Source organism: Schistocerca piceifrons, chromosome 8 (assembly GCF_021461385.2).
Source record: "Schistocerca piceifrons isolate TAMUIC-IGC-003096 chromosome 8, iqSchPice1.1, whole genome shotgun sequence".
NCBI lineage: Eukaryota > Metazoa > Arthropoda > Insecta > Orthoptera > Acrididae > Schistocerca > Schistocerca piceifrons.
Genome location: NC_060145.1, coordinates 486,740,148 through 486,752,306, shown reverse-complemented (window position 1 = coordinate 486,752,306; position 12,159 = coordinate 486,740,148). Strand labels below are relative to the sequence as shown.

The following is a 12,159-nucleotide window of genomic DNA, read 5'->3' as shown; positions in this document are numbered from 1 at the left end:
TTGAGAGTAAATCGGAGAAAGACATAGGTAATGAGAAGTAGTAGCAATGAGAACAGCGAGAAACTTAACATCAGGATTGATGGTCACGAAGTCAATGAAGTTAAGGAATTCTGCTACCTAGGCAGTAAAATAACCAATGATGGACGGAGCAAGGAGGACATCAAAAGCAGACTCGCTATGGCAAAAAAGGCATTTCTGGCCAAGAGAAGTCTACTAATATCAAATACCGGCCTTAATTTGAAGAAGAAATTTCTGAGGCTGTACGTCTGGAGTACAGCATTGTATGGTAGTGAAACATGGACTTTGGGAAAACCGGAACAGAAGAGAATCAAAGCATTTGAGATGTGGTGCTATAGACGAATGTTGAAAATTAGGTGGACTGATAAGGTAAGGAATGAGGAGGTTCTATGCAGAATCGGAGAGGAAAGGAATATGTGGAAAACACTGATAAGGAGAAGGGACAGGATGATAGGACATCTGCTAAGACATGAGGGAATGACTTCCATGGTACTAGAGGGAGCTGTAGAGGGCAAAAACTGTAGAGGAAGACAGAGATTGGAATACGTCAAGCAAATAATTGAGGACGTACATTGCAAGTGCCACTCTGAGATGAAAAGGTTAGCACAGGAAAGGAATTCGTGGTGGGCCACATCAAACCAGTCAGTAGACTGATGACAAAAAAAAAAGGGATATTTGCATCACAAATACGGCATTTAATCACATGCCATATTTCCTACTAATGTGTCAGATCCGTGTCCTGCTTGTTTCACATTTAGTAGGGGATACTTGGAAATATGGAATATTTGCAAATATTGGCATTATATGGGCCATTCACAAATATTTGCATCACAAACATGGCATTTAATCACATGCAAATTTTCTAACTGATATACTTGATAATGAAATGTAGTCAAATTAAGTCTGGTGATGCTGAGGGAATTAGATTAGGAAATGAGACACTTAAAGTAGTAAAGGAGTTTTGCTATTTGGGGAGCAAAATAACTGATGATGGTCGAAGTAGAGAGGATATCAAATGTAGACTGGCAATGGCAAGGAAAGCATTTCTGAAGAAGAGAAATTTGTTAATATCGAGTATTGATTTAAGTGTCAGGGAGTCGTTTCTGAAAGTATTTGTATGGAGCGTAGCCATGTATGGAAGTGAAACATGGAGATAACTAGTTTGGACAAGAAGAGAATAGAAGCTTTCGAAATGTGGTGCTACAGAAGAATGCTGAAGATTAGATGGGTAGATCATATAACTAATGAGGAGGTATTGAATAGGATTGGGGAGAAGAGAAGTTTGTGGCACAACTTAACTAGAAGAAGGGACTGGTGGGTAGGACATGTTCTGAGGCATCAAGGGATCACCAATTTAGTATTGGAGGGCAGCGTGGAGGGTGAAAATCGTAGAGGGAGACCAAGAGATGAATACACTAAGCAGATTCAGAAGGATGTAGGTTGCAGTAGGTACTGGGAGATGAAGCAGCTTGCACAGGATAGAGTAGCATGGAGAGCTGCATCAAACCAGTCTCAGGACTGAAGACCACAACAACAACAACATACTTGATTATTTGGTGAGAGGCTAATATTCATTTCCATCAACTCCTCAGGCAGTTGCAAGCACTCAGGACTGAAGACCACAACAACAACAACATACTTGATTATTTGGTGAGAGGCTAATACTGTTACATCCACACCTTTTTAGCTGTTCCATACTAAACTTTGTATGCACTGTCAATTTATAAACCTTTCAGGTTTCCATAAATGCTTGTATTCTTATCACTGAAAATATGAGCAAAGCTCAGGAGATGAAAAACAAGCACACACACACACACACACACACACACACACACACACACACATGGAGGGAGGGACATAGTAATTCACAGTGCAGAGTATTTTCCCCGACAACAACAGTAACAACAACTGACCTCGCCACATCATGTGCGTCAGGCAGGTCCTCAGTGGGAAGACTGTCCGACATATGGATGCCCTCCGGGCTGCCATTAGCAGCAGCAATGGGCTGTGAACGCTGGGAGAGAGTAGGACTTCCTGGCTGCAGCTGAAACAGAAATGTATTATGGAGTTGCAAAATTTAAAAGGCAGATGCATAACTGGAACATTACTTCCTATTAAACATTAATTATCAAGCAGCACAGTTTTTATGGAAAGCATCAGCAAATATTAACACCATTCTGAAATGAACAAAATGTGTCAGATCCACTGTCCCAGCTCCTTCCCTCAAAGTCAGTGCCCATGGAAGGCATTGAAATAAACCATTATGGGTTAACTGAAGGGCTAACCTCAAGTTGCATTGAGTCTGCTGGAAACTGAAACAAAAGATGTCATCTTCATAAATTCTGATGACAGAATTACATAAAATTAGTATGATTTGACAAGAGCACTCAAAATTGCATATTTACTGCCAGAAAATTTCTTGGCATGTGCGATTTTATAATGACTTTAAAACAATATTCTTAGCACTGAAAAGTTGAACAAAGCTCAGGTGAGTAAGCAGATTTATGAACATGGCAGCTAGGGTAAAAATTTAAGCACATGCGGAAAAAAAAGAGAGGGGAACTGAATGTGCTAAAATGTCTGCACAATAGTTCAACACTAATGTGAAAGTGCACAAATGTGAAGCGCTATAGCAGCAAGGAAAAAGTTCAAAATCAAAAACACTGTGAAAGTAACTTAAGTTTTCCGCACAAAAACGTCTTTCAAGTACTTTCGACCACAGGGTCTGGGTCTGTAGTACGCAGTTCTCACAAACCGTATAAAAAGAAAAGGGACTGTGTGAACAAGGGAGGACAAGAACATTTATTGGTACAATAAACAAGAAATCAAGCACAAATGTGGTCAATGCAAATTCGCTGACCGAAAGTTGTGCTGAAGTGTTTAGTACAACAATATAAAATGATTTCCAAACTATGAACTGAAACAGTGGTAAACTTTTTGATCTTTCAGACAGCCTTAGTCGTGAACTTGCAAATAAACTAAAACGAAAAAAGACTAATACAAATTCATGTGAAATAGTGAAACCAGAAGATGACTGCATCTGCAGAGTTGAAAAATCTACACAAAAAAAGACTTTGTTGTGCTTCTGGAAGGCTCAAATGACATCTACTAAAATGAAATGGCGAGTGTTACATGTGATCTTAAACAGTGTCTGAAAAAACTCACACGCACAAATGTCGTGATCGTGAATATTCCACATCACCATGATCTTCCGAGACAGTTGTGTGTTCAAACAACATAATATTTATTTTCTAGGTCATTTTTAGTTTGACTTTCAAGCAGAATAATGGTACCATAAGCAAAAAGAGTAAATTTACACTCTGTGCCTGTACAAAGTGGGAGATCGTTGATGAAGATAAGAAAAAACCAAGGTCCCAAAATGGACCCTTGAGGCACTCCACACTTTAATGTGCCCCAATCAGATGAGAAAGCACTGTCATCAACACCATTAATTATCACCTTCTGTTTTCTGTTTTGCACATACGATTCAATCCACCTACCAATGCTACCTCTCAAGCCATAAGAATTAGCCTTCTGTAAGTGAATGTTGTGGTCTACACAGTCAAAGGCCTTTGAAAAGTCACAGAAGATTCCAATAGATGACATTTTATTATTTACTAACTCTAAAATTTCATTTGTGAGAGAAAAATAGCCTGCTCAGTTGATCTACCTTTCTGGAAACCAAACTGGTTTCTGTTGAGTATGCTGTGGATCTTAAACATTAGTTTCTCCAACGCTTTTGAGAAACTACTTAGTAGTGATACTGGATGATAGATAAATTGGTTTTGTCACCCTTCTTGAAAAGTGGTTTCACAATTGCAAGCTTTAATCTCTCTGGGACAGCACCTTGCTGCATAGACTCCTTAAAAATGTGAGACAGGACTTGACATATGTGGTCACTACAATGCTTTACAATTTTAAGTGAAATGTTGTCAAAATCTGTGTAATTTTTATTTTTTAAGGCCTTGATGGTATTTTTAACTTCAGTAATAGTGACAGGGGCCATACAAATTGAGTCATATGTGTAGGGACTAGCTCTTTGTAATAAACGCATAGCAGCATTTAAGCAGTTAAGAAGTGATTGTTTAATATGTTGGATAACGTTACAGGATTCTGAATAATCTCATCATTACATCTTAACTCTACGGTATTAACATTCTTGTTACTCTTGCCACACTCTCTCTTTACAACATTCCAAACTGTTTTTATTTTGTTCTTATATTTATCAATTTCAGACTTAATATACAAGCTCCTGGATTTGTTTATCACCCTTTTAAAAATTTTACAATATAGTTTATAATGAGACCTTTCAAGTGGATCATTTGATACTCTTAGTGAGGCATGTAGCTCCCTCTTATTCCTACAAGAAATTTTAATACCTTCAGTAATCCAAGGCTTACTGGAGGAAACCTCATTTTTCTTTCTGACAGTTTTTTTTTAGAAAAGCCATTTCAAATATAGAAGTAAATTCATTTAAAAAAGGTTAAATTTAACATTAACATCTGATGTACTATACACTGGGTCCCAATCCATTTGTGCCAAATGGTAATTAAAGGCAGACATAGTTTCGGTGTTTATATGTCTATAGGACCTATAGGTGTGGGAGACTTTGTTGCACAGACTAATGTTATTGATTTTAACAAGCTGTCCATCATGGTCGGACAGGCCATAAATTACTTTGCTTGCACTAGCACTGTTGACTCTACTCTTTTCAATGAAAATATTATCTAAAAGGCTCTCACACTTTTGTGTAACTCTAGTGGGCCAGTTAACCATAGCAGCCAATTAGTAAGAATTCATTAAATGGTCTAGGTCAGCCTTAAGACAGTAATCAGTTAAGTAGTTGATATCAAAGTCACCTGCAACTATTAAATTTCTGGTTTCGGAGAACAGTTTGGCAAAAAGAGATTCTAAGCTATTCATAAAGATGCAAAACTTCCCTGCTGGAGCTCTGTAAATTGCAAGCACAGTAAGTAACATGTGCTCTGCAGTAATTTCAGTCACACAAACTTCAAAATGTTGATCTACATAGTATTTACTTAAATCCAAAGGTTTATAAATGACTTTACTGTCTATAAAATGTTATGTATTTACCTTTCTCCCAGTGATGACATGGATACTTCCGTAGCAAAATTTATCCAAGAATTGGGCATGGTTTCTAATACTAAGGGCAAAATTATCATGTTTGGAGATTGAAACATCAACAGAGTGAACCCAGATGGTATCTGCAATGCACTCTTTTTAATATTATATACAGCTACAGAATTTCACCATTGACTGATACTGTCACAAGGGTAACTATGCATTCAGGGTCAATCACTGGCCATATACTAACTGACAGAGAAAAAATGCAGCTATATTGATGAAGATAACCTCTACCTTTCACATCATTCCAGTCAGATCTTAAAATTACAGATAGCTGTAGAAAAAAAACTAAAATGTTCACAACATAAGCGTTTTCTCTACACCAAAAAATTTGTCACACAGACAAAGAATGAAATGTGGAAAGAAGTGTAAGTGGAGACTGCTATGGATGGGAAGTTTTCAAAGTTTCTATCAGCATCTAAATTCAGATTTGAAAAAGTGTTCACAAAAGTACTAAGAGTCATTAAAGCACAAAACAAAAATAACTGTGTGATCACTGGGATATTGAAATCCTCTGTAACCCTTGAGCGTCTCAGTAGCATAAAAAAGAACCAATCTGATCCTGCATTTCAAAACTACCACTACACATGCAAAAAAATAGGAGGGTTGTGCAGAAAGTAATTCACTGCATTTTTTTTTCTCAGCCAAAAACATTGCTATGACTTCAAAACATTATGTATGTATTATCTGAAGTCACCTGAGTGAGCGCACCTAGTTTCCGTCCCTTCCGATAGATAGTGTAGCTGCAGGACAGTTTCAAAATGGCGTCTGTAGGTGAAGTACGTTACAAGAAATGTGCCATCATTGAATTTCTCACTGCAGAGAAAGAAATTGTGGGAACATTCATAAACACTTGTGCAAAATCTATGGAGCATCTGCTGTTGACAAAAGTGCAGTTAGTCACTGAGTGTGGAGGGTGAGGTCATCAGAAGGCAGTTTGGCGGAGGTCCACAATTTGCAGTGGTCGGGAAGATCATCCACGGCTGTCACACCTGACATGTTGCAGCAAGCTGATGTTGTCATTCGCGAGGACAGACACATTACAACTCAGCAGTTGGTGCTGCATCTGTCAATCAGCAAAGGAAGTGTCGGTGCAATTATCCACATTCTTGGATATTCAAAAGTGTGTGCAAGATGAGTCCCATGGTGTCTCATGGTGGATCACAAATCGTGCAGAACAAACATTTGTCTTGATTTGATGCAACATTTTGAAGCTGAGGGGGAGGACTTCTTGTCACAGATTGTGATAGGTGATGAAACCTGGGTTCATCATTTTGAGCCTGAAACAAAATGACAGTAGATGGAATGGCATCATTCCCACTCCCCACAGAAGAAAAAATTCAAAGCAACTGCTTCTGCCAGTAAGGTCATGATCACCGCGTTCTGGGATTGTGAAGGTGTGATTCTCATTGACATAATGCCAAGAGGCAGTACCATTAATGAAGAAGCATACGTCAACACATTAACAAAACTCAAGTTGCACTTCAGGCAACTTTGGCGCCACAGCAACCCAGGAGATGTTTTTGCTGCAACACAATAATGTTTGGCCCCACACAAGTCTGAGCACTGCTGAACACATCGCAAAACAGGCCACCCTACAGCCCTGACTTAGCCCCCTCAGGTTTCCACTTGTTTGGGCCGTTATAGGATGCCATTTGTGGAAGACATTTTGAGCATAATGAGTAGGTGATTCACATAGTGAAGCACTGGCTCTACCACCAGGACAAGGATTGGCACCAACAGGGTATACACACATGCTTGTTTCACGCTGGTGAAAGGCCACAGAACTGGATGGAGATCATGTGGCAAAATAAGGTGTGCAGCTGAAACACCATTCTTTTGTGTGTGTAATTCTCATTAAGTTCAGTAAAGAATTGTTGAAGAAGAAGAATGCAGTGCATTACTTTCTGGGCTACCCTCATATAAAGGAAAGTGTTAGTAGCAGAAAAAAAGAGCCCCAAAGTGATAATGTTGAAGAAAAGGTAGAAAACAAAGTAAAATCAGCTTAGAATGTCACCAAACAGGAGCCAAATAGAAGAAAGACAAACAAGTAAACAATCAATTTTAGCGTAATGGTACCATGATACATGATCCCAAAAAACTGTCAAACTTTGCTAATCAATACGTAAGCATCATAGCTTCTAAGCTACGACAGAAATTTGATGAAATATACTCTGTACCTACTGTTTCAAACACAATGACACTAAAGTAGTAGTAGTAGTAAGAAATGTTGTTCAGAACAAAAAGTAAATAAATAAAACTTCAGTAGGTATAGATAAAGTGTCTGTGTGCTTTCTGAAGGAGTGTATAAATAATACCAAATTTTCAATCATTATAAATGAATCATTCACCACAATAGGTATAGACAAAGTACCTGTGTACCTGCTGAAGGACTGTATAAATAATACCAAAGTTTCAAACATTATAAATGAATCATTCACCACAGGTTGCTTCCCAGAGAAATTAAAGCAGGGCTAGATCCTGCCCCTCCATAAGGAAGGTGATTCGGAAAATATAGGGCCATCTCTTTACTGTCATCATTCTCAAAAGCAAGGAAACCATAATGAAATTCAGAATCTTCTGTGTAAAGAACAATTTGCTTTCAGACCTGGTGAAAGCACACATTAACCTACAGCTCAATTTACAAAGCACTTGACAAAGGTGATCACATAACAGGCATCTTCCTTGACTTTACCAAAGCCTTTGACACAGCAGACCAAACAATTCCACTAAATAAATGGGACACACTATGTATAAGGAGGGTAGCAAACAAGTGGTTTCAGTCATACCTGAAAAACGGAGTGTAATGGGTAGGTATCTCTCAAACAAACTCCTATCACACTGTTAAACACCTTTCTAGCCCAGAACACACTTATATTTGAGTCCCCAAGGAAGAATGCTTGACCCACAACTCTTTCTGATATATATCTATTTACTTACAGGATGTATATATAGCCACAGAAATCGCACAAATTTCTTTTTGTTTTTCTTTTTTTTTTTATGTTTGAAATTTCATATATGTATTGTTTTCCCCAGAGTGTCAAACATAGTGAAACAGCACTGCCTGATGAAACAGTAACATTCCAATCACACAGGCATTGTCTAGTCCAGCCTGGATCTTCCCCTCCATCACTAGATTTCCTGAACTGTGCAAATGGGAGTTATCCTACACATTCTCCACTCCTGAAATCGTCCTGGCCTCAAACTATGGCAACCTACTGTCCCCATACCCTCCACACCCAACTGTTTCTGCTCACTCTGTACCGTCACCTCCTCACAATTCCCCCCCTCCCCCCCCCCCCCCCAAATCCCCTCACACTCATTGAGTGCTGCTCTCTGCCAGTGCATCCATCTGTCTTTTCCCCTTATCTGCTCCTCTCCTTTCCGTTACCCATTTCCCTTCCCCTCCCTCCCTCCCCCACAGTCTCCTGATGCTGTGCATTTCAGCCCTGTTCTGCCACCTCTAGTTCCTGCACACTCCGCCAGATAGTGCCGAATCCTCTTCCCCTACCTCCTACTATCTGTCCTCCCTCCCCACCCTGCTCCGGATTGTTGCTCCTGTTGAACTTGTTTGTTCTGCAATCTGGCTGGAGTGGCCAGAGGTATCAGTCATGTGTGTGAGGTGTGCTCACATGTAAATGTGTGTGCACTTCTCTTTTCCAAAAATTATCCATAAGAAAAGTGTTTTTATACTGTCAAGGATTACCTGAAGTATGTAAGTATTGGTGACAATTATGCTAATGATTAACTGCTGTCATTAAGAGGAATTTTACATCAGAAAAATGTGCCTTTTGTGTGGACTGAAGACTGTCAAGATACATTTCAGAAACTCAAAAATGCTTTGCCCAGTGACATATGTTTAGTGTATTTTGACCCTGCCAAGCCAGTAATTTTGGAAGTTGATACTTCTTCTACGGAATCAGCACTGTAGTTTCGCACAGGATTGGTGCACAAGACAGACCTATTGCTTTTGCCTCAAAGCTGTTAACTAAAACTCAGTGCAATTAGTCACAAATAGAAAAAGAAACTCTCGGTATTGTGTATGGAGTTACCAAATTCCATCACTATTTGTATGGTCTCAACTTCTATTAGGTGACAAGTCACAAGCCTTTGCAGTCCTTGTTTCACCCGTCAAAGCCGGTTCCAGCTCAGAAATTACTACAATGGGCTTTATTGCTTTCACAGTATCAGTATGAAATTGTGTACAGATCTACGATAAAGCACGGCAATGCAGACACCCTGTATCACCTTCCATTTGGCCCACACTCTGATTTTGTTGCATTTGCCACATCTTGTTGCCAAATCTTTTTCCTTGCACTAGAGAAAAATTGCACAGGCCATGGACACAGACACAGACCTCAATATAATCGCATTTCTTGGCCTCATTCATTGAACAGTATCCAGAACTCAGTTGTGCACCAATATTTTGCACATCGGCATAACCTTACAATTCAACAGGGTGTGAGAAAAGTTCAAAATGCAAGTAGATAATCACATGTGCTTATTCCCAAAGTGTTGCAAAAAGCTGTGCTGTGATTGCTCCATCAAGGACATAGGGGAATTGTTCGCACTAAACAGTTAGAATGACGGCACTGTACGTGGCAGGGCATGGGTGCCCATATTGAACAGATGATGTCACAGCGTCTGCACACTGACTTTGCAGGACCCTTTTGGAACACTTGTTGGCTCACAGAGGAGACTCTTTTAGCAAGTTCCCATCTGCGGTGCCTACAAACTCTACCATGTCACGTAGCACCATTCAAGTGTTGCCCTCGATATTTTGCATCAAAGATTTGCCAGAAGTACTTGTGTCTGACAATGGGCCACAGTTAACTTCATGTGATTTTGAACAGTTTTGTGAACGAAATGGCATTCGTCATCTAAAAAGTGCTCCGTTTCACCCGCAGTCCAAAGAAGAAGCAGAACGCTTTGCACACACTTTCAAGCAACAGATGGCCATGCTTCACACCATCCACGCACGGGAAGAGGCGCTGCAGCTCTTTCTTGCCTCTTATCGCTCCCGCCCACGAGACGGACCATCACCGGCAGAACTTCTGCATGCCTGCCACCATCGGACGCTGCTACACTTGCTACACCTACTGAGCATCTGGCACCATGCAATCTTGTTCTTTTCAGGGTTTATGGCAACTATGGGTGCTGGGGACGAGGCGTAATCCAGGAATGCATTGACTCTTCTATGTATTTGATTGCAATGTCCCGATGGTTTGCAGCGCTGCCACCAGAACCAAATTCGCGCTTGTCATTTGCCACATGATTCTGCTGCTTTTCTTCCCCAAGCTTCACAGGACCGTGTGGCCTTCCCTACCGCCTACTGGTACGACCAGGGCACCCCACAAGGAGCAGAAAGATGATGTGCCCTCAGCCCTGCCGTCCCCACTCACTAACCCAATGGACCTGGGCCCGCTATTGCCATAGGCATCGCCATCGCCATTGCCATCACCGTCACCATAGCCACCGCTGTCACTGTCATCGTCACCATCATCACCCCAGGACATGCTCTTGGGCCTGGAAATGTGCCCTGGCAGCAGTTTTCTGGAGGATGTTCCTGTTGCCTCGAAAGCCAGATGACAGAGTACAGTCGGGAGTATGCCATCCTCCACAGCCACGTCTCCTGGCTCATCTCTACATCCAGCATCCTGCTCCCTCCCTGCTGTCATTTGCAGCCTCACTACACAACAACGGTGTGGCATTTCAGAGGGGAGGAATGTGCTGGCATCAGCTGGTGCCAGCACACTAGGTGACAGAGAGATTGTGAGAAGATCGATAGAGGCTAAAGACAGACTTGCAAGAAACATGCCACCGACAACCTCTCGACCACCAGTATTTGAATCGCTGCCATGGACTGGAAGGCCCAGAGTACGTTCCAATCTGTCATCGAATTAGTCAACAAGTTGAGTCATCAGTCGCAGCCCAGTGGGAGTCACAGAAGGAGTTAGCTCAGAGACAGGCAGCACACAGTGACCAGAATAGTGTACATAGTGGACTTATATTTCACCGGCAGAGAGGCCAATGTGGACTATCACAGAGAGCTTTTACCACAACACCTGGGCTATCTTGAGTTACATAATTTTCTTTTCTTATGAAAAAAGAACCCAGTTCATATGTGTATGCAATTTTTGTTGTAGAAAGAGAATACCAGCCACCAACCAACATCCTCTCCTTGCTTCCCATCGTACAAGCCTACAGTGACAATGAGACGAGACAAAAGCAACTATCACACACATGACCACAGTCTCTAGCAGCAGGTCTGGCTCCAGTTGCCAGAGCTTGCGGTCATGTATGTGTGAGGTGTGGATTGTGAGCTCTCTCTCTCTCTCTCTCTCTCTCTCTCTCTCTCTCTCTCTCTCTCTCTCTCTCTCTGTGTGTGTGTGTGTGTGTGTGTGTGTGTGTGTGTGTGTGTGTGTTTTTCTTTTTTTTTTCTAATTTTGACAAAAACTACCTTTCCGTCTTTTTGTTGTGCCTTTCTGTGACTCAGCCTCTCCACTATATGGTGAGTAGCAACTATCCTATTCATTATATTGTTACATTCCATCCTGGATTTTCCATTGTTAGAGAGTATGTAGGGCCACTTGTAGGGAAGACGAATGATCAACTTCTATTTACTGCGAAAAGAAAGTTGAGCTCATCTATAAAGGGGAATACCTGTACAGCCCATTCTCGAGTACTACTGGAAAGCTTTTGGATCCCCACCGTGTCAGATTAATAGAAGAAACTGAAGCAATTCAGAGCCTGATGTTAGATTTGTTTTTGTAGGTTTGATCAACATGTAAGCGTTACAGTAATGCTCCATGAACTGAAATGTGAATCCTTAGATAGAAGAAGTCATTGTTTTTGTGAAACACTACTGAGAAAGCTAACAGCAAAAGCCTTTCCAACTGACTGCAGAACAATCCTATTGCGACCGACAAACATCTCATGTAATGTCTCCAAAGACATAATGAGAGAAGCTGGGGCTTGTACAGATGCATATGAGCA

General features: G+C 40.9%; 1 protein-coding gene across 1 annotated transcript in view; it reads right to left on the bottom strand.

Moving 5' to 3' along the window:
• The window catches only part of LOC124711494 (serine/threonine-protein kinase SIK3), a 523,642-nt gene that overhangs the window by 63,924 nt on the left and 447,559 nt on the right, over window positions 1–12,159 (bottom strand). The window contains exon 13 of the mRNA XM_047241604.1: window positions 1,932–2,062. Within this exon, the coding sequence (XP_047097560.1) occupies window positions 1,932–2,062 (131 nt within the window). The remainder of the gene's footprint in view (window positions 1–1,931; window positions 2,063–12,159) is intronic.